The sequence below is a fragment of the Cetorhinus maximus genome, chromosome 8 (genome assembly GCF_964194155.1).
Source record: "Cetorhinus maximus chromosome 8, sCetMax3.hap1.1, whole genome shotgun sequence".
Classification (NCBI taxonomy): Eukaryota; Metazoa; Chordata; class Chondrichthyes; order Lamniformes; family Cetorhinidae; genus Cetorhinus; species Cetorhinus maximus.
Window position 1 is genome coordinate 131,403,430 of NC_135886.1, and position 23,341 is coordinate 131,426,770.

The window sequence follows — 23,341 nt, forward strand, 5'->3', positions numbered from 1 at the left end:
TGGCAGAGAACTGAGGAAACCAGTGAATGAAATGTCAGTGGACCTGTGGCTGGGCTCTGGACCATCCCAACTTTACTGAGGACTTCTGGTTGACGGTCTAGTTTTTAAGTAATGGGATCTGTAATATTTTCTACATCCATACTTTTATCCATCTGATTACATTGCTATGAGTGATGTAGTGTTACTGTGCATAGTGTTGTTGTGTATTCCCCAAAGCAGTGCAGTATTATGGAAACCATTGCTTTTTAATGGGAAAGTCTGTACTGGACATGTTACTGTATGTTTTATGACTGAGATTTAAAGAGGAATGCATAAAACATTTAACTTTCCATTAACATCTGGTTTCTTCTTTTAAATGAATAGTTACAGCCACAGACAGTAAACATGTTGCATTTTCTAGTCTTGATGGGTAAAATAACCTGACAAAGGCTCAAAGGGTACGGATAAAATTATGCTGGCATGTGCTGATTTTGTAACATTCAGTTTTTAAAAAGTGAAACCATGCTGTGTGTTGTGGTTTTTAATTTATTAGTAGGTATATTGTCATATGTTCAGCTGGAGAATATAGACCAGGGAAAATAATCTACTGAGGTCATTGGGATGACAGCTCACACCTGTAGGACGAAGTGACTTGCATTGCCTGGAGAGACAGTTTGCATTAGCTTGGTTTGGTTGCTTACACTTATCGCCAGTGTTGTATATTTAACATCTCGGAACTGTGCAGAGATGACAATAGTTTCTATGTGTGCAGGAACTTAATTTACAGCGCTCTAAACTACTCCCAGCTTCTAGCTCGGGCTTCCAGCTATTTCTACAGTTTGTTTACTTTTCTGAGTCCACACCCAAGCTTAACCAATCGAGCACAGTGAGCATTCATTGTGAACAGACCCTCATAATCAAACACAGAATAACTGAACCATTGACCACCACAGCCAGGCTAGGAGGTCAGGGATTCAAGCCCTCCTCTGATTTTTGAACAAGTAATCGATGCTGACACTTCACTGCAGCACTGAGGGAATGTTGCATTGTTGAAGGCGGTATCTTCCGGGTCAGATGTTCAAATGGGCATAAGATCTCATGGCACTAGATGTGAAAAATGGGCAAGTGAGTTTTGTTGGCATTTATCCCTCAACCAATGTCAGCAAAAATACATGAACATGTACTTGATTTAATTGCTGGTTGTGGAGTTTGCTCCCCTCCCTGCCCCCGCCCTGATTGGGATTGGATATGGGTGACGCTGGGAATTAACCCTGCTGACAGGCATATCGGTTTCCAGGCACCATCCCACTTCTGGGCCATTTTAAAGAGTTGGGAACAGAGGCCGGCAGGTCTCCCTGCCCACTTGTGGTGAGTATCTAATCGGGCTCAGTCAGAGACTAATTGAGGCCAATTAGTGGAGGTCAGCTGAGATTTTCTAGGTTCCTGCAGGTGGGCACCTTTCCAGGTGGGCCTGGAGACCCTCCTTGGGCGCCTGGCCACCCTGAAGAGGGAACCCGCCCACTCTAATCCCGCTGTGATGGCCTATTTTTTAAATTAAAGATTTAAAGTTGGAGTGAGGGCACTTCCATCTTGAAGCACCCCCTCTCTGACTTACCTTCCATTGCAGCCTCCTGCTCTTCTCAAGCTGGTAGGCCTCTGATTGGCCCTCCCACATTGAGAGTCCACTAAGAACGGAGAACCTGCCTTCTGGTCCTTAACTGGCCACTCTGGAGAAAACCAGAGGTGCGTGACTGTTTCCCCCTGGGAATGGGTTTGGGAGCAGGAAACAATTCCAATCTCCGTTTCCCACCCCCAAGAGGAAAATCCAGCCCAAGAAGTCGGACTTGGGCCCATGACTCGAGGTGAGAGTGCTACCAAACGAGCCCTGGCTAACGTGATGCCAGTTTTAAGAGTCCGATAGTGTCCTAAGTTGGCACCGAGTTAAATGGTTAGGAAGCTGCTGCTATCTGTGCTGTGGCCCCATCAGATATAGGCTCATGTAGGGCCTGAGTGTGTGATTACAGGCACCCACTGTTCACCAAGGGCAATTTTGTCAAGTGCAACTGAATTAGAGAGAAGTCAGGAGAATAGAGCATCAGGGAAGAGGTAATAGGGTGTTGTGAGGATGGGAGGGAGGGAGAGCGAGAGAGAGACAAGCTGGGAAGAAATGAGTAACTGCCAGCCAGCCACAAGTGGCTCACTGGGTGGTACTTCCAAATATTCCGGCAGTGGCACATGAGACATATGTTCCAGCATTGGAAAAACGTGCACATGTGGAATGTATTTTTGCTCACACATCAGAGGGAACACTTGTTTTTTGTTTTGAAGCAAGGCCACGGAAAGGTTACATGTTTTGTAGCAGTGGCCCTTTTTTTAAAAACAAAAAATGTTATCCTCGTTTATTGATTGGGAAATATTTTGGTCTCCCTCCCACTGTAGAAAGTAGGTTTAAAGCTTTTGGAAACCTGCAGCCAGCCAATTTAGTCAGCGCTTAACCATCCACAGTTTGAAAAAAAAACATAGTTGGCAGAACTTCGAAGAAAGTGCTTAAAATCAGAAGTATATGTGCAAGTGAAAAAAAATCTCCCAATGGCTCTTAAAAAAAGGCCAGAAGTCTAAAAATTAAGCTACAGCCAAAGAAAATATATACCAAATAATCCCTTTAAAATAAAACTAAGTTAAGCCAATTTAATTTAAAGACATTAATACAGTATGGTCAATTTATACAATTTGATTAAAGTAGTGAGTTAAAATGCGGCAAAGTCAGATCTTGTTGGAAGATGAAATTGAGAATGACTTTTTTTCATTAAAACTGGCTAATTACATGAAAGGATTAAATAACAGTCCGATGGAACTTCACAACACTTAGCGTGCTGCACAGTTCTGGTCCAAATATTATGAGCAACGGGTACAGCCAAGAATTTGACTAGTTGACTGCTATCGCCAAAGGACGAGTGTTCTTGTAGTTTGAGAAAAAGCTGGAGAAGGGAGCAATTAGTTGCCATAGTAACTTGTGCAACAAATGAATGCAGACTTTTTGGAAGCAAGAGTTGCACACTGGATGGAACCTTGTCTTTCTTCACCAACAAGACTTCAGTTTGGCCTGCTGTGCGTAATATTCATTATGTTAATTTTATACATACGCAGCTTGACTACGTGTCATGAGTGGTGTGCAATAAGTATCTTTTGGCCATTTTTATTAAATGGTGCTGGAGTCCACCGATCAGCTGCTGCAGCCAATGTTGCATATCCCAGGAAGAAGCCTCAGGAAACCATACTGTGTGCAGTGCACACCAAGCAGCCCACAATACATAACAGATAGCTGACTTGTAACTGGAGCAGCCTAGACAGTTGAGGCACACTGATGTCACGCTGTTTTGTGTATCATGTCTGTGTTGATCTAGTTCTTTCAATTGGGCTAAAAAATGATGAGTGATTACATTGGGATGTGTTGAGATTGAGTGGGTCCATGATTGGCTGTTATCAGTTTAGCTAGCTGTGGTTCACTTGGTAGCACTCTCATCCCTTGAGTCAGGAGAATGTAGGTTCAAGTTCCACTCCAGAGACTTGGGGCAGGATTTTCCCTTCGTTGGGTGGGTGCTGTGGGCAGGCCTGGGAAGGGCCGTGAGACAGACCACCGCCCGCGATCAGGCTCCAACCGCGATTTCACGCTGGCCGGCCAATTAACCGCGTGCTGAGAGCCCCAGTGCTGCCGGGGTGGGGGTGGGACGAGCGCTGAAGTCTGCACACGCGTCGGGGGGAGCACGCGATGAAAGCTCCCCGAAGGCACAGAGCTGCCTCGGAGCTGAAGAATTTTCAAAACGAAAAATAAAGGTTTTAAAAATAAGGGAAACATGACCCCCGGCATGCGACTCAGTCACATGAGCAGGGACATCATAAAAATGATGTTTCAATTTTTAAAAAAAATTACTGTTGGAAACCTCACCCCGCCCATGGATGAGGTTCCCTCAAAAATGCAAAGGCCGCTTGGCCTATTCGTCCACCCGCCAACTGTAAGGTTGGATGGGGCAGTGAGAAACAGGATTAAATTAATTGATTATCGGCCTTGATAGGCCTCTTAATTGTTGGCGGGTGCCCTGCGGACTCTCGCCCGTGCCCGCCGACCGAAATGTCATGCGAGCGCGCGATGACATCAGGACACTCGCCCGATATCATTGTTTGCTATTTTACTCCCGATCAGGTCGGCTGCACAGTACTGAGGGAGTACTACACTGTTGGACATACGGGGAGGAATTGAATGCCCTCCCCAGAGTTTGGTGGCGAGTTTGATGGCAAAGGGCATTTAACCAGGTGGGAGGATGGCAGGTGGAGGCCCCACCACCTTCTGACCTCCACCCTGATTAAGTCCAAGGCAGAAAGTCCCATTTGGGGTCGGGGCGGGAGAGTTGGGGGTGCCCCCGATCACGAGAGCTGCCAACCTCTGACTTCCGCGCCCAGTGTCCTTGATACTTAATTAGCACTTAATTCAGCAGGCCTTCCCTAACAGAGGGGACTCGGGGCTCCCTTGGGGCAAGACTCCGTCACCTCTGCTAAATACTGCCCACAGACTTTAGGATGAGAGGCTCTGTCTGCCCCCTCAGGTGCATGTAAAAGATCCCCTGGCACTATTCTAAGAAGAGCAGGGGAGTTATTCCTGGTGTCCTGGCCAATATTTATCCCTTAATCAACATACCATTCAGCCTGTCTTGCCTATGCAGGCTTATGGAAACTGCTGTCCAATTTAGTTCCACGCTCTAGCTTTCTCTTCTTAACCCTGCAAATTAGTCCTCTTCAAGTACCTGTTGAGAATGGTTGAATTACCAAGCCAAAACAGTAGAAATCAAATCAGAAGAGATCAGGACTGCAGCGCACCTTGATTACTGCATTCCATCTGTGTGCCCAAAAAAATGATTAAGGTTCTGGAGGCGGCCTACTGAAGAACCCTTTTATCCAACCAGAGAACAAGTTTTTTCAGTCAAGAAAGGGGGCAGCTGAGAGGTGACTGTTTGGAAGTATATGAGATTGTTAAAAATGTAGAAAAAGTTAACCCACAATATTGTTTTAAACGATTGGAGTAGAAACGAGGAATAAAAGAGATGCAAACTAGTAAATTATAATTTTAGATAAACACTCTAGATCGAGCAATGAAGGCATAACCTCTTGAATCATTTTGGAAACTACAATGGGGATAACATTGGGGTCTCTCTGGATGGATGAACTACATGGGCTGAATGGTCTTTCACCTCTGGTTATTTTGCTAAATTATGGTGAGGATTTTCCTTGCAGTGAGTTTTCAATCTCAGCTGAGGGAAGAGGAAAACGCTAGGTAATTTCCCACAGGGAGGAAGTGAAAATTAGTGGGTTCGGTCCCCGACTATTCGTGCACAGCTCCTAGCAGTTGGTTGCAAAATGTTGAAGAAAGGCCTAAAATGGAGGCCTGCCTGCCAGTCTGAGATAAAGGGAGGAGAGAGTGAATGTGTGCGCCCCCCCCCCTCCCTCCCCCCACCACCCCCACTCCCCCCGACCAATGTAAAAGAAAACTGCAAACCTGTCTTGACTCCAGGAACACTGTTACAAAAGACAATCTATGTTAAAGCAAAATACTGCGCATGCTGGAACTCTGAAATAAAAAGATAAATTGCTGGAGTAGGTCTGGCACCAGCTGTGGACAGGAAAACAGAGTTACCATTTCAAGTCGAATATGACTCCTCTCAAGAACAGGATGTAGCAACATAACCCATATTGGCTGGTTTGCTATTTTTAATATGACAATATTACTTGTGCATAACCTATTGCATTATTGTGACTCCTGTTTCTTTAAATAATGGTACTGATTAACCTAATGAGGAATTGTTATTTTCCTCTCCACCCTAATACTATTTATGTGATGATCATGTTCAGCAATGTAAGCACAACATTTTTCCAGTCCTTAATAAACACCTTTCCATAATATACGGTGCACAGTTCTGGCCTCCATATTTCCAAGAGGATATAAAGGCACTGGCGAAGGTTCAAAATAGATTTACAAGAATGATATCAGAATCGAGTGGTTATACCTATCAGGATAGACTGATCAACCTGGGACTTGAAGGCTTGAGTGGTGACCTAACAGAGGTCTTTAAAATTATGGGGAGGTTTGATAGGGTAGATGTTAAGATGTTTCCACTTATGAACAAATTCAAAATTAGAGATCATATAAGATAGTCACGAATAAATCCAATAAGAAATTAAGAAGAAACTTCTTTACCTGGAGAGTGACTATAGTGGTTCAAGAAGGCAGCTCACCACCATCTTCTCAAGGGCAATTAGGGATGGATATTAAATGCTGGCCTAATCAGTGATGCCCACATCCCATGAACGAATATTTTTAAAAATGTAGAACTCGCTACCACAAGGAATAATTGAGGTGATTAACATAGATGCATTTAAGGAGCAGCTAGATAAATATGAGGGAGAAAGGAAAAGAAGGATATGTTGATGGGGTTGGATAATGTAGGGTGGGAAGAGGGTCATGCACAGCATAAATGCTGGCATAGACTAGTTGGACTGACAGAACGAGCAGCATAAAAACAGTCCATGTAATTCCACGTAAGATTCCAGAGAGAGCCATCCAAATGTATTGTGAAAACCTCCAGGAGCATCCTGCTCAACCAGTCACTGTAAAGGAAGTGAGCTGCAATTGCCCGGTTTCGGAATTATTGTACGTTCTCTACCTGCTCTAAAGGAAAACACTGGGCTGTTTTAGAATATTGCCATGGCATTTCAGATCATAAAGGATTATTTGGACTTGCAGTATTGGCAACGTTTTAGCCTTCAGGATGGACATCTGCGGCAAGGAATCCTTTTAGGTGACGGTAGTAACTGGAATTGAGGAACAGCGCACTGTTGTGACAGGTTTGGATTTAAACTGAATGTGAAAATTAAAGCTGATATTCAAATCCAGTGTCTATACTACAAAACGCTTGGTGCAGCAAATTTGTGCTGTATTTTCCTTTTGTGTTGGTTTCCTACTGGCTGGATTCCTAATCTTTGCCAGGTTCTCTGTGGGAGGTGTTGAACAGAGGTGAGATGCTTCTCAAAGTAGAGTTGACCAGGGTTTTGCTTGTCGGCTTCCAGGCAGCCAGGTTAGAGTATTAATAATGGAGTGAGCAACTGACTCAGGCACCTTGGAATTTTTGTCTATCTTTAAAGATAGAATCAAGCAGCAAAGATCGAGGTCATTCATCCCATCATGTCCATGCTAGTTCTTTTAAACTAGTCTTACTCCCCCTGCTCTTCCTCCACAGCCTTGCAAATTTCTCCTTTTTTTTTAAGTATCTATCCAATTTGCTTTGGAAAGTTATTATCAAATTTGCTTCCATCACCCTTTCAAGGAGTGCATTCCAGATTGTAACAACTCACTGAGTTTCTTTTTTTTAAAAAAAATCTCCTCGTCCTGCATTTTTTGACAATTATCTTAAATCTGTATTTCTGGTTATAGCCCCTTCTTCCAATGGAAACAGTTTTGCCCCACCTCTTCTTTCAAATGCCTCAGCGAGAGGTGCTATCTAAATGGAAATAGTAGTTGTTGGTTGCCTGTCCTCTTTTTCTTAAATTAAGGATAGCGAATCAACTGAGAGACAAGAGGGGAAAAATAATTGTTTGTGCCTCTATATCGATGTGTAAGACTGGTGAACATTAGAACAAATAGGAAACAATGTCAGTGGTGGCACTGGATATGACAGAGAAAGGGATGACCACGCAGACAGTAATCAGTCACAAACTTGGATATAAAATACTAAGTGTTCTTGCGCTTCACACTAAACTCGCGTATTGTAAATCAGGTTTAAGGGCTGATGTGGCTTGGAGTGAGATTCCCTCCTGTTAGTTCAGCATGGCACCGGAGTGAGTCTAATAATCTAGTTTTGGAGTGCTGTTGGCACTTTGCACTGACTTTCCAGTGATTGTGTAAATGAACTCTGAGGTTCCTGAACGTGCCTGCAGTTGATTGTTTTGTGAATACGGGGAGCTGCAGAGGTTTATGGCACAGATAGAGGCCTGTTGGCCAATTGAGTCCTTGCCAGCTCTTTGTTAGAGCACTCCAAAACTAATCCAGCACTCCAAAACTAATCCCACTGCCCTGCAATGTCTGTAACTGCCTCTGCTCCAAGTGTTTATCTATTCTCCCTTTTGGAAGATAGGTTAGTTCCTGCCTCAAAAACAATATATGGTAAGACATTCCTTGTTCTAACGACTCGCTGTGGGAAATTCAATTTCTTGGTGCTGGTTCCCTTGTTATCCCATTTTATCTGTATGAGATATTGACTTGGTTCCTTGCCAATAATTGACTTTGCGTTTGAGGTTATATGAGGTTTGACCCATTTTACTAGCCATTGCTTGCTCTGTATGCATCAATATTTTGTGTGTTCATGTCATCTGGTGCAGATTGTCTAATAATTGTATACTTTGTCCTATAAGATCAAAGATTTCTGCTATTTAGTTGAATTTGTTTACTGAATTTATAAACAGTGGCCCCTTACTGCATAAAACGTTTAGTATGTTAGTAGACTGAAGCAACAGACGTGAATTGGCAAAGCATTTAACCTGTGAGAATGAGAAGGCATAATGAATCCTTCCAGCAGACTACTTTTTTAGATCAGTGTTGCTTTAGTATTGGAGATGAGTAATGATGGATCATTTTGACTGTGTTGTACGTTTCTGGTGTAAAGCTGATGTAACCTCACATCCATCCTTTTCTTTGTTTCAGCTCCAAGGATCAATAAAGAGAAAGTTGGAAAGCAATGGCTCACCCACCAATCACGACAAAATCAATGAACTATCCGACGGCGCATTCTCGAGCGAGGTTAAAAGGATCTGTCTTGATGATGTCAGTCTTCCGATGGGTCAGGGCGACACCTCCAGTGTCCTTCGCCCAGATGTGCAAACCTCCTCACTGACAATTGGGCATCGCAGCCAGGCCCTGCAGACTCCATCTTCCATGGGGCCATCTTTGGGGTGCGTTGCGCCAGGCGCCAATGCAGGCCTCATGGGTAGTAACCAAGCAAATGGGAATGACATTAGCTCACAGTTTGCTGTGACATCCAATGCTGAGATGAAACCCAGTGTGGGGGACGGACACAACATGTTCTCGTTTGACTCCAAAGGAGTCAACAATATGCAAACAATGGATCAGGACTTGGAGGATCTGTTGGAGGAATTGACAAATATGCCGAACCCTCCCCTAAATGAACTTGACATTTTGACCAACAGGAGTGACCCTCTGAACCTGGGTCTTGTACAAACGAATCAGAGCAGCACTCGGAAGCCATCGCCTCAAACAGCTTCGCATCTGGAGAACGCCATACCAAACCGAGAATTTTCTCCCAGTTACAATCAGGCACCAGGGGGGTCCCCTCAGCGGAGGCCCCCCTCTACAGGTACATCGTATCCATTACCAGCTCCACCCAATCCCATGCCATTGCCCATGTCTTCAGCATCTCAAAACCAAGCTCCGACCCAGGCCCAGCCGCCTTTATTGTCAGGCACCAGCGCCAACCGAGTTGGGACCAACTGGCACGAATTGTCGCACGCACAGCAGCTAAAGAAGATAGCAGCCAGCCAGCATCAGCGTTCGGTCTCCCAACAGTCCCACCCACAGCAAGGCCAAGCAGCAAACTGGCCCCCCGTTCCTTCCTCTGGACCTTCCCCGCCCTACCGACCGGACAAGCTTCCCAGTCCCTCCCTGCATCAGCAGCCGTTCAGCCCTCCGAGCGCGATGCTGGCCAACATTCCTCCCTCGAGCAACGCCATTCAGAGTTACCTCTACAATAAAGCGCCGTCCAGCCAGCCGAACCGGATCCCCATGATGGTGCAGCAGCAAGCGGGTTTGAGCCAGGGTCCCGTGAGTGAGAACTCCATGCCTTCAGAGCAGCTTTCATTTAGCAACACAAAGCCGCTGTCACATTTTGACCCTGACCTGTCCGCTCAGAAAATGTCACAAGTGGCCGGCGGTCAGACTCAGCCCTCGGTGGTGCATTACATGCAGCAACCAGCCTCAGCAGTGCAGCAACCTCCACAGCCTGGGCCCACCCAGCAGCCAAACCCCCTGCAGCTGCAATTTCGAAACAAACTACGGATGCACCCAATGAGACTGCAGGGCAGCCTTCAACAGTCACCGGTAAGATTGTTTTAAAAATAAATCGCTAAGCGTGAGCTACTTCCGTGTATGTACCTCTTTGAAACAATCAAAGGTGAATAGTCTTCTGGAATTCTTGGCTTATGAGATAGAAATTCCCGTGTGTGCACGTCAGCCTTTTTAAAAAATGATTCCAGAATTATGGGCCTTTTTTTTTAATCATTTATCACAACGTGAAAATGCAATCCTCATTGAAAACCCTTGCCAGCAAGGTCGGCGGAATGTGGAGTTGAGGCCACAGTCAGATCAGCCATGATCTTATTGAATTGCGGAACAGGCTTGAAGGGGCTCAATGGCCCACTCCTGCTCCTAATTCGTATGTTTGTATGTATGAAAATAATGTCTTTCCGGAATGCATGTGCCATTAAAATTGTACTGGTTGGAGACTTCAGTTCTCTAAGGCGGCTACTGTTTCTGACAGGGATTTCTGGCTTGCAAGCCCTATCAAGGCAAGAGAATGTTCCTCCTGAACCAGTAGCCGTCAGGTGTGAATGTTGTTATGAGCCATTTCTAGATGGCCAAGCAGGGGATTTTACTGCTTGCGAGCTAGATTTTACATAGGGCGCCACAGATAGAGACCGATCAGCCCAACCAGTCCATCGTGGTGTTTATGCTCCACTCAAGCCTCCTTCTACCTTTCCTTGTCTAAATCTATCATCACAACCCTCCTTTCCCTTCTCTCTCACATGTTTGTCTAGCTTCCCCTGATAACTATGGTTTGGCAGGGATCTATTTAAACGGAGCATTCAATTTTTATTAAGTGGATTACTGGTGCTGCCAGTACATGCTTTTTTTTCTCGTGAACTCTTTCTTTGCTAACTTCACCGGCTAATGTGACGCTGCCTCCCTCCTCCACACAAGACCACTTACCTCCATTAAGATTCCCTTTCGCTGGAACTTGGGGCCCCAACCAAGGCATTGGTTTGCTCTGTGATCACTTCTGCTGTTTTTTAAAGAATTGGCCCCATTGTAGTTAGAAGTGAGGTGAATATGATAATAGCTTAGAGCAGCTTGAAGTCAAAACACCATCCAAAGAGCTGGCAAACAGTAAGCCTTTTGACTGACATTTTTTCTGGTTTCTTTAAACAGTACTTCAGTGTGATGATGATGCCATTAAAATTCTGTGGAAATAACTGTGCCACTGTCGCATTCGGGGGATTTCTGACTTGCAAATCTAGGGAGTCTTGATGACAGGACCTCTTTAATTGCCTTTCAGCAGTGTTGCTTGAAATGTGTCAGGCAGAATAGACTGTCTTAGCGTCTTTTGAAATTCAGGAACCCTTGCTTATTGCCGAGCAGCGTGGTATTCTAAAGCTTTCTGCTTGGCGGGCTGACCCGGAAATGACGATACTGATCATAGCAAAGTTTGGTCAAAATCGGAACCAGGCCTCGAGCCCCCTCAAGCAGCTGTGGTTCAGGGGTAACGCACACGCATCTCAAAAAAGAAGTTTGGGAGTTTGAGACTCACCCCAAAGTTTTGCGCCTGTAATCCAGGCTGACACTCCCGTGCAGTACTGAGGGAGCGCTGCACTATTGGAGGTGCTGCCTTTGAGATGAGACTTTAAAATCAAGCTCACTTCTCCCCATTTGGCTGGATGTAAAAGACCCCATGGCACTATTTCAAAGAGCAGGGGAATTTTCTCCGGTGTCCTGGCCAATATTTATGCCTCAACAACTTCACCTGGGGTAAATATAGCTGAAATATGAAGACAGGTTACCTAGACTGGACTTGAATTTCCACAAACATTGGAGATTAAGAGATGGCCTAATTGAGGTGTTTTATGACTATCAGAACATTTGATAAGGTAGATAGCGAGAAACTGTTTCCTCTGCTGGGGAAACCCAGAACAGGGGGAGTATAGTCTTAATGCAAGGATGATCAGGAAACACTTCGTCACAAAAGGCGATTGGAAACCGGGAACTGCAGTCCCCCCTCAAAATGCCGTTGAGGAAGGTCAACTGAAATTTTCAAAGCTGAGATTGATGGATATAAGTTAGGCAAGGGTATAAATGGTTACAGAACCAAGGCTGGTAGATGGAGTTTAGGTACAAATTAACCATGATCTATGTAGATGGCAGAACGGGCTTAAAAGGGTTGAATTGGCCCCTTCCTGTTCCAATGTTCCCATTTGTTTCTGTTTGTGGAATCTTGCCGTGTGCAAATTGACCACCGTATTTCCTACATTGCAACAGTGACGACACTTCTGAAGTATTTAATTGGCTGCAGAGCGGCTTTAGGAGTCCGGTCTTAGTGAAAGGTGTTAAATAAATGCAATTCTTTCTTTACTTTTTTTTCTACTATCTGTCTCAGCTAGAAAGCTGCTTTCCTAAATCTCCAATATTAGACAAAAAAGGAATAAATTATGACCATACCCACTGTTTTCCAACTAATGGCGATGCATGTTCGCTATCACAAAATCAATGAATAACCCTCAGACCAGTGCAAATTTCCCAGTTAGCCGCAATGAAGGAAAAAGGCAAAGTAAACTGCACACTTGGAATGCAGATCCAAAGCTGGTGAAGTTCACACAGCAGAAGGAAAAAAAAAATGGCTGTTGAGCATTGGCCACCTCTCCTCTTGTCCTCGTGCTTTGGACGGCAAGTATTCTTTTTCTGGGATTGACTCGAGCAGACCAGCAGAGAGGTCAAAGTTCACAGCGAGGCAGAGATTTGTGGGCGAAGGTATGTGGAAGGTAGCCAGCTGGAGAGGGAACAAAAAAGCCATGAAATCTGATCTGTGTAACAGGCAGTGGAAACACAGCTAGCAGCTGTTGTATGGGTCCCGAAACTTTTTGTGTGCATGTTCTTGTTAGTTCTGTGAATGGAAAGATGAGCGTTTTCACTTTAACACAAATATGCTTGTATAAATGTTTTTTTTTCATTATATGTGTGAGCAGAGTAGTCCCAACAGTGTTTGGCCTCTGGGTTTTAACCTACACGTTTTAAAAATGCAAGTGTACCATTTCAATGAGGTAACTAAGATTTTTTTTTAGCCACAGAGACCTCTGTTGTCTGGCAGTATAGAGCGAGTGAGCTTATGTTCAAAATATTCTTGCTTCCTTTTAGGCTTTTAAGGAATGTCTAACTGTGTTGAGGATGTTAGAATTAAAATGGAATTCTGCGCCCCTCCCCTCCCCCTTTGTCACCCCACACATTCATCTTCACTTTTTATAACTGGCTGTTGAACTATGGAGTAAATCTCCACAAACGTGCTGGAGAGTGAGAGACAGGAGCAGGGGGAAAGGGAGGAGAGAAAGGCATACAAACCAGAGGGAGGGAAGGGGAGACAGACGGGGAAGGGAAAACAGACAGGGAGAGACAGACAGGGCATAGAGGGAGTGAGTGAATTGGGGAGGAAGAGAGAGAAGATAGAGATGGTGGGGGGTGGGGGGAGGTGGGTGGTGAGAGGAAAGCTGGATTTGATTTCAAAGGGCTGTGACAATGATTATGCCAGACTGTGAGCTTTTGAGGGTGTATACAGCTTCTGAACTACAGCAGTAGCCCCTGCAGCTAATTGAGTGCCTTTGAATGGGCGAATAAAGGATGATGAATCAGTGCTGTCTCAGAGCAATGAGCTGGAGGCTTGGCTTCTTGTTTCCTCACTGGTGTTAGCAGTGACTTGCTTAGTGGTCATTTTGTTGTTTTTCATGTATAGCAATGCTGCCCCAAGGCACTGCACTTACACCCTCTGTATTGATATTAAAAGGAGAGCCACTCAGCAGAATCAGGAAACTTTGCAGAACCTTTTGACTTGGGTAAATTCAAGGCTACCACTTATTTTCTAAAGGATAATTTAAGCTTTGTTTTAGCGTTCATAATAAAATGCACCATTCTGCTTTTTTTTAAAAAAAATAATGCCCTGCTCCCTCAATCGATAAACTCTCCACAAAGCAACAGCTTCAAACGCTAATAAAACTGGAGAATGTCACGCATTCTGTCATTAGTTTACTCGAAACTAGCTGGTGCCATGGGAAACTTTACACCAGAAAAAGCCACTCCTGAGCAGACTGGGGGTAAGTAATGTTTGGAGCCAGTTGTTTTGCCATCAATTTGTGCATCAGCCAGTTTGATGGCGACTGATACCGTGGCCTGAAGGCTTGATGTGCAGTAAGATTCAGTGGCTTTCGGTTGACCTATCTTGTGGGGGTATCCAGTGTTGGGGAACAGGATATTAGAGAACGGCCAGCCCTAACATGTTGTGCTGCCTCCTGCTGACTAGGTCCCAGAGCAATTGTGATGCTGAAAACTGCGATGAAATCATCAATTCATCCAGTCATACCCCTCTTCTCTCTGTTCCCTCATTCTTTGTCTCTCTCTTTTCTACCTCTCTCTTTTCCCCTTTTTCTCAATTTTATTTTTTCAATCGTTCTTTCTCTCTTTGCACTGTCTCTCTGATAGTTGTGAGAAGTAACATCAGTAACATGACGGCTGACAAAGCTGGAAGTTCATCAATAGGAGGACAAACAGTTGAGTGGGGTTGTGGGGGGTGGTGGTGGGGAAGTCACATTTTCCACCCTCCCCTCACCTTACCAAAAAAGGCGTTGTAAGCCCTTAATTTGGTTCTTTCGTCTGGCCCTCACATCATGCAGTTTTGAGAAGGGTGTTGTACATGCCAGTGAACCTATTGTACCTGCCCCTGTATCACACATTACCCTGGGAAACCTGATTTAGCTTAGGCGGGAAAGTAGCGGAAGAAAGCTGTGTGTAATATCAGTTCCCCATGCTTGAGTGGATTGAAAATATGTAATTGTTTTGCAGAAGAACTAGTCAAATGCATTTTTATGTATAGCTTAAAAGCGCAGCAACAAAACATGATTGTCAGCCACTCAGAGCAGAATCCCAAGCTAGTAGCTGAGGTTTGATCTTGGTCAGACAAGTCCCAGAAATATTCCAGCAAGACAGCATTCTTACATCAATGACGTGTCTGATTAACCTGTAACAAGTTAAAGCCACATCAAAGTGAAATGAGATACAAGCTGGCAAACTCTCAGAAACATGTAGATCAAAAGTTTTTCCATTTCGGCTAAGCTGTTTTTTAAGCAACTGAAAATTCTTTAGTCGGATTGCTTATTTAACTGAAAAAAATTGGTTGTATATGGAAAACATTTCTCAAAAGGGCAGGAGCTATCTACAAGCGAATCGAAATAAACAGGGTTTTTTTTTGTGTGACATAGCCTCAAAGTCGGCAGTGCTTGGAATGAAATTAAGTTTCTTTTTCTTGAGGGGGGGAGAAAGTGCAAAGTTCACTTTCAGTTTCCCAGTGAGCACTCTTCAGCTATAATAAAAACCGGAAAAACTCCACAGGTCTGGCAGCATCTGTGGAGAGAGAAATAGGGTTTCGAGTCCAACTGTGTCTTCAGCTGATGGGAGAAAGACTCAGAACTGAAGTTGGACTTTTTGGAGAGATTCTGTGTAGGTGGGTGGGGAAATGGTAGAAATTGTAAACAGAAACTTGCTCTTGCTCATGAAACCTCGGTTAGTGTATTGGATGCAAAGCAGACGCAGTTTCATAAGGCTGTGTGGGATCTTTGTACCCAGAATGCTGAGGATGAATCAGTTTAAATATCAATCACTCCAGCTTTTGATGACCTAATTTCACCTCAATGGGACATGTAGTGTCATCTAATTTTCATTAGTAAATGGTCAGGGTGGTACTTTTTAGTTGGGTTATTAGAAGTCAGTGAAAGAAGTCTCCATTTTTAGCAGGCAAAGCAATAGAATTGTTTTGATAAGCCCTTGTTGAACCCTAGGGTTTCAGAATGACTTCCTCCACCATGTCCTTTGCAACATGATGTTTGTTTCTTCCTGCCGACTCAATGAGCACTGTACACTGCCTAATACTTCACTTCCTCAAAATGCATTGTGCACTTGTCATTCTTACTTATTTTGCTTTGGCACAATAGCATTGTTGATTTGCTTAGACAACAAACATATTCAACTCTGCTCATCTCACAATATTTGTTTGATATTAAAATTTGAAAGAAAAAAATCCCATCAGTTCTAGATGACTCTGCACAATCATGCTGCTATTAAAGAATTGACTGGAAACGTAAGTATGTGTGAAGCTAAAACTCTCAATATTGTTCTGTGATGGTTTAGAATTTCACCACAGGCCCACAGGACTATTATTAATAGAAGGTTTCTTTTTGGGGGAGAAATCTGGACTAAGCCCGCGATTGTAGTTAAACACTTCAGTGCCCTGATTGATATGAAAACTGGAGGTACAGTGCCAGTAAACTATATTTTAGTCAAACTCTATTTCCATTAAATGACCTGCATTTGCCTTTTCTTTCCGTGGAATAGAAAGTGATTTTACGTGATCCACACTTGTGCTGGGTCATACGAAAACCTTTACCCCGAAACCACATTGGAACTGTCCTGCTTTTTGAAATGCAGCATTTTAATTCACTGAGAAAGTGAAATCCAGTGTGTCGACAGAACACTTCTGTTCCGTGCGTGGGGCACATTTATCAATTTCTGGCATCCTCTGGGATACCAGGGGCATTGGAGGGTGCCCGGAGGCAGTTACTTTGTTGCAACCGGTAAAGGCTAATTGGGGCTCAGAAGGCACCGGGGTGGGACTGTGCATGTGACAGTGGATTCGGCTATTGTGCTGGGACATGGAGGGGATGGAGAGTGCGTTGTGTGGCAAGTGTCGTATTCAACCACAGAAAGAAACTGTAGATTTTCCTTTCTGGTTTGATGAAAGCAAATTCCCCTTTCTTGTTTTTAATGAGAGAGTTTAACTGTAAAATGTTATAACCACAATGACGGCTTGGGAGAATAAAAACACAACAACTTCAGCAGCGCCCAGGGTGCACAGCTGGACTGAGGAGGTTAAACCCCAAGCTCTCTGTCTGTGGCCACCTTGCATTATGTACCAGTATGTCTCCAGCTTTTCCACTGACCCTTGAGGGATGTGTGAAGGAACAGCAATAACTGGTCTCCATGTCAACATAGTAATACCTTGATGCCATGTCATTTGGCAACAGTTACACGATATCTGCTCTGAAGCAGGCAATGTTACCACAGCTTAATTACCCATTTTAGAAAGGCAGTATTTCTATATTGATTCCCACTGGGCTGTTTCAGTAACTCGTTGAGAAACGGGGAAGTGCCAAGTCCAGTGTTGTGCCTAAATATTTTTTTTTTTAAACATCCTCAATCAATATTTCTGACCAATTGTACAGGCCTGCCAAATAAGTAGGAGCGGTCAGTCATTCATTTCGTTTTTTTAAACGGTGCCTAGACAAAACAGCCACGTGTTGAAATGGGTTGACATGAATCTCGCTCCTGTAACATTGCCCAGATGTTGACAGCTGTGACTATGCTGCTCCCATCCTGAACCTGCTCCATGGATTTCAGAAACAACCAACCTGACTATCCAGTACTGTCCAAAAACACAAGGTGGAGAGCAAGAGCGAGGGGGTGGGGGGTGGGGGCAGAGAGGGGAGAGGGACCCGGGTGCAGTTTAATCCTGTTTAGACAATGTCTGATCACAAGTAGGGGCATTGAGTCGAGCACTCTAAACTGTGACGATTCCCTGCAGAGAATATTTAAAACTGGAATTACGCAGTCCCCCTCCCTTCTCATTTCCAGTGAAGGAAGGATCTTACTCCCTTGTCGCTAGGATTTTGCTCAGTCTGGAGCAGTAATGATGGCCTCTGCAGCTGTGGAACATTCGCATAGAAGCCTCTTTGTGTTTCTCCTTGTGAAGGAATTCTCCACTTTTCCTAATTGGCACATGTTCGGGTCGCAGCAATTGCAGACCGAATGGGAAGGCAGCCGTTGGACTCTCTGGCGAAAGTGGGGGTGGAGGTGGGGTGGGGGAACTTTCTTGAGCAAAGTGGTAGTGTTTTGTACTGGAATGGGGAAATAACAACAACAATAAAGCCAGGCTTTAAATGTGTCTAATTGATTCTGACGAGTCCCTGGACGCAGTGTGGTTTGGATTCCTTCGCTTTTGCTAATTATATGCGCTCTGAATCTGCAGGAATCTGGATCAATATGTATTTTAGCATCACAGATGTTCAGCGTCTGGATTCCCAGGGAACTGGGCCTAAACCAAGCATTGTGTGGCTGTTGAAAATCAGGAAAATCGCTATCTCGAGAGTGAGCAAGTTGGGCTAGTTTGAGAGGGCTTTTCCTGTGAAGTTTTGCAAGAAATAGACATTGCGCTGTGATTGTCCTGTCTCGAAATGTGGTGACGCAAAAGAGCAGTTTCACAGCACCGCTTTATGTAAAGAATTCATTCCCGAAAGGAGGGAGCCCAGCTTCAAAACACCAGATCGCGAAGGGAAGGATTCCATCTAAATGGATTTAATTTTATTCTGCAGTTGGGTATCAAAGAATTTTAAATACGTTTCTTTTCTAATTCTGTCTTCCCCATGAGAGAACTTACAGGTTGTTATTGGGGCAGGGTGGGGAGTTTGTGTGTTGGGGGTGGGGTGTGATCTTTTGTATCTAATTTTAAATCAAAATGCCATGCCACAATGATGCTCCATTAATAGCATATTTTAATACTTTGCCATGTGAGAGCTAACTGGTTTGACAGATTCCAGTGGGAGCGATTTCTAACCAACCCATAAATGTGTCGTGTGTGTGTGTGTGTGCATGTGTACAAAACGTCTCCATTTTCCTCTCTTTCCCACACACCCCCACCCCGACTTCACCCAACCCTTGCCCAAGCTCTGCAGGGCTCAGCACTGTGCTGAGGTTGTTGATGAGAAGCCTGTTTCCAGGCCTCAGTTTGTGCTACTTTTCACCTGACTTGTTTGTCAGCACCATGGCTGCACCCTTCCTTTTAATCTTGTTCCTCAATGTGGAGGCCAGGTCCCCACATCACACGCACACCCCGCCCTCACAGGGATACAGCTCAGACCCGGAACCCAGTGGAGTCTAATACTGAACCAACAACCCCTCCATTCTGTAGCATATTGTTGCTAAGAGCCCTGGCCACAGTCTTGAATTGAACCAGACTCTTCCCAACCTCAAAAATCCTGTTTGTCCCTGAGCTGAGCCTCCAACCCCAATTTCCACCCCCCCACCCCCGTCCTCACCAAGGCTGTCAACTTTCATTTCCTCTAACTTTATCCATCTCTGCACCTGCCTCGTCCATGCGTTGACTACCTCAAGGCTCGGCCATTCCAAGACTCCACTGGCCGGCCATGTATCTTCCACCCTCCATTAACTTGAAGCCATTCAGAATTCTGCTGCCCGCGTCCTAACTCGCACCAAGTCCCATTCGTCTAGCACCCCTGTGCTCACTGGCCTTCACTGTTTCACTAGCACGCAAGTTGAAAATTCTCACCCTTGTGTTCAAATCCCTCCATGGTCTTGCCTTTTCCCTACCTCTGTAACCTCCTCCAGCCCTACCATCCTCTGAGAACCTCTGATTCTGGCTTCTTGAGCATCGCCAGCTCCCTGTGGTCCAGCGTTGGCTCTCACACCTTCAGCTATCTCAGCCCTAAGCTCTACAATTCCCTCCCTAAACCTCTCCACCCCTCTGTCTTCCATTTAAAAATGCTCCTTAAAACACACATCTTTGACACAGCTTTTACCAGTCCTAGTGTCCCCTGGTCCTGCCAGGTGTTGTTGCTTGATAAGCGCTCCTGTGAAGCACCTTTGGGATATTTTGCTATATAAATGTAAGTTGTGCAGTGCCATTATTGTGCATCTTTTATTTTTATCCTACAATAATATCCCTACATGAGAGGTGAATGGGTAGTGTTATGTATGGTACAATAAAGCAAATGTTGTCCATTTTAATATTAATACTGTCTTCTGTCCTTCACTGCAGAGAGCCCAGAGCCTGTGGTAGAAGTATCTGCGATAGTTGTATTTCATTTCCTAGTGCAGGAAAGGGATCTCGTCTCACCAGAGACCCACGCCTTATTTATTTCAATGCAATGCCAGGTTTTTAAAGTCACACTTCTTTCTCTTAGTTTTGGCAATTTTACAGTCTCTAGGCTGTCAAAAAGACACTGTGAAGTTATGAAGTATTTGGAGCCCACAGTCGTGGCTTTTAAGTCAATAATGAAGATGGTGTGCGTTTTAATATAGGGTTTGGAACACTGGGGAGTCTCCTGCCCTGAAGGAAAGTTGAGGATTAGATTGTGTCAACACAATGTGTGTTTTTTTTCACACGCTCTTTTTTTTAAAAAGACACATTTGTGTCTGTGCTCGTTCCTCACTTTACAAATCCACCCCTGATGTAGAACAGTGAGAAGCTGTTGCCTGGCTGAGTGCAGCTGTGTGCCTCTGGTGGCTCTTTGCTACCCGGAACACCATATTTTACCATGGAGTGCAATCAGTGAAAACTGCACTGCCGGCAGCTGTGGTTAGATTCCAGGAATTTGGAACTTGTTAAGGACAGAAGAAATAGGAGCAGGAGTAGGTCCTTTGGCCCATCGAGCCTGCTCCACAATTCAGTAAGATCATGTTAAGGAACCCTTCTCATTGCTTCATCCCTTAACACTCCACCTCAAAGAATTTTGGGCTTGGCACAATGCTGAGCTCTTCTTCCAACGCCTTTGCCTCTGTGCCCACTTCCTTTGGCCAGAACTCTCTTCCCCCTGAGCAATGGACTCTTTTCTCCTGTCTTCAGAATTGTAGTTCCACCTGGACCCCTCCCTCAGGCCTCTAGCCCTGTTTAGACCTTTCTATTTGGGAACAGCTGGCATAGCATCGACTGTCTCAATTTCTCTGCTCCCCTTATTCAACCTAACTTGTCTCCCTTTGAACTTGCAGCACTGTTCTGTCGGGTCCAACCTTGACTTTGTCATTAACTCTGCTGACAATGGTGCTGCTGTTGATGGCTGGCGAACCAACCTCTACCTTCCAGAAGCTGAATGCCAACTTTCTGCTCCTTCCTACCTCCCTCTGGACCATGACCCCACCTCTGAACATCAAGCCATCTCTTCCAGGACCATCACTGACTTCAACTCCTAGGAGATCTCCCCTTTACAACTTCATAGTCCCCCAGCCCTATGCAGCCAGCATCTACCTTCCTCCCACGATTCACAAACAGGACTCCTTTGGTAGGCCTATTATTTCAGCCTGTTTCTGCGCCAATGGAACTGATTTCCTCTCATCTCTCCTCCATTTTTTTCTCCCCTTATGCAGCTTCTCCCCACCTGCATCCATGACTCTTTGGCCATCATCCCACCACTTCAACTTTTCTAGTTTCCTGGTCCTAAGTGTCTCATTTTCACCTTGGGTGTCCATTCCCTCTACACCTCCATTCCCCCACCAGCACAGCCTGAGGGATCACTGCTTCTTTCTTGAATGTCTCTATCCTCCACCACACTCTTCCGCTCGGCTGAACTTGTCCTCACATTGAACAACTTTGCCTTTATTTCTACTCACTCCCTCCGAAATTAGTGGTGTCACTATAGGGACTCTCCTGGGTCCCAGCTATGCCTTCCTTTTTGGGGATATATGGAACATAGTTTGTTCCAGTCTTACCCAGGTCCCCTGTCTATTTTCTAGTACACTGATGACTGCACCAGTGCTGTTTCCTGATCTCACCTCTGAACTAGAAAATTGCATCAGTTTTGTTTCCAGTTAAAACCCTCCCCTCACCTCCATCTGATCCATCTCCAACTCTTCCCTTCCCTTCCTCGATTTCTGTATTCCATTTCTGCAGATTGACAGTCCGCCAATTATCTACTTACTGTAAACCCACTGACTTCCATAGCTAGCTTAGCTAAACTTCTTCACACCCTGCTCCCTGTAAGGGCTCTCTTCCTTTCTCCCAGTTTCTCTATTTCCGATGCATCAGTTCTGACAATGCCACGATCTCAGAGGAGAGGGGCCCTCAACTGTGTCCGGTCCATTTCCTGCTCTCCTGTTTTCACCCTTTGCCCTCCTTTCCTGGGCGAGCATTCACTTTCAATGGATCATCCTCCGCCGTTTCCACCACCTCCAGTGTAATGCCACCATCAAGCACATCTTCCATCTTCCTTTCCCCTTTAGCATTCCAAAGGGGCTGTTCCCTCAGTGGCACCCCCTGCTCCACTATTTAACCGCCCTCATCCCCCTCGCCCCTCCCTTCCCCCACAGCAGCGTCCCATGCAAACGCGGGAGCTGTGACACTTGAGGCCAGGTTTTTCCATCCCAAATCAGGACTAGAACGGAAGTGCGATGACAAATCAAAAGTGATAGCGACCTCCCTGCCACCTCTGTTTCCAACTCTGATGATTTTCCCGAGGTGGGGGGGAAGAATGGGGGAGGGGGTGAAAAAGTGAAGCTCCACCTACCACATAAATTGGATGGATTGAGGTCATTGCGGCACTTTTTAAGAGCGTGCCTTCCGATCCCCTGAAACTTTAATAGGGACGGCCATTATGAACTCTCTGAAGCTGACCAGCTGCAACCTGGTGGGAACCGGGCCGGCAGCACTGAAACAGTTTTATTTAATGCCAAAAGATGAAAGTTTGGACAAAAAGACTACTGAGCAGTAATAAAATTTTAGGAAGTGGCCTCTCCCTACCCTATCCCGCGTCCCATTCTCCATTTGCCTTGGCCATTAGAAGAAGATGATCCTCTTTTTTTAAAGCCATGCACTGATGGAAGCCACATCTAGGCCATTATGTAGCCTGCATCCCTGGTGTTGGCTTCCCCCCCCCAACCCCCCCACCAACACCCCCCACCTGGTTACTAATTGGGACGCTGGGGTTGGGTTCATGACCCAGAATCAAAATCGCCCCCCTGATTCCCACCTCCCATGGAGAAACCTGGCCCCTGGCCTTTTACCCCCTCCATTCCCACCATCCGAGGCTCAAACACTCCCCCCAGGTGAACCAACAATTTGCACGTACTATTTTCAATTTACTATACTGTATTTGAGATGAAACACCAATTGGGTGCCCTCTTTGTTCAGCCCGTATGTGCGACCCTGAGCTGGTTGCTTGTCATTTTATTACTGTGCCCCATTCCCCCTCGGCCTTGTACACTGTTCCAGTGACGCTCGACATAAGCTTGGGGAACAACAACCACCTCATCTTTCAAACCCGTACCTTACAACCTTCGGGACTGGGTGATTTCGGAGTGTGACCACTGATCCCATTTTTCTTGGACAGCAAGGAATTGCTGGTGAATTTTCTGCTATTCCCATTTACCCTTCCCCAGACTCATCTTTTTGCTTCTTTACTTGACCCATTACCTTGCACCATCATCCCTTTTGCC

The 23,341-nt window shown here is 45.2% G+C and overlaps 1 protein-coding gene across 2 annotated transcripts in view; it reads left to right on the forward strand.

Moving 5' to 3' along the window:
• LOC144683989 (mastermind-like protein 2) overlaps positions 1–23,341 on the forward strand; it is a 103,934-nt gene that overhangs the window by 40,923 nt on the left and 39,670 nt on the right. For both annotated transcript variants that reach the window (XM_078547648.1, XM_078547649.1), the window contains exon 2: positions 8,726–10,135. In XM_078547648.1, coding sequence (XP_078403774.1) covers positions 8,726–10,135 — 1,410 coding nt within the window. The remainder of the gene's footprint in view (positions 1–8,725; positions 10,136–23,341) is intronic.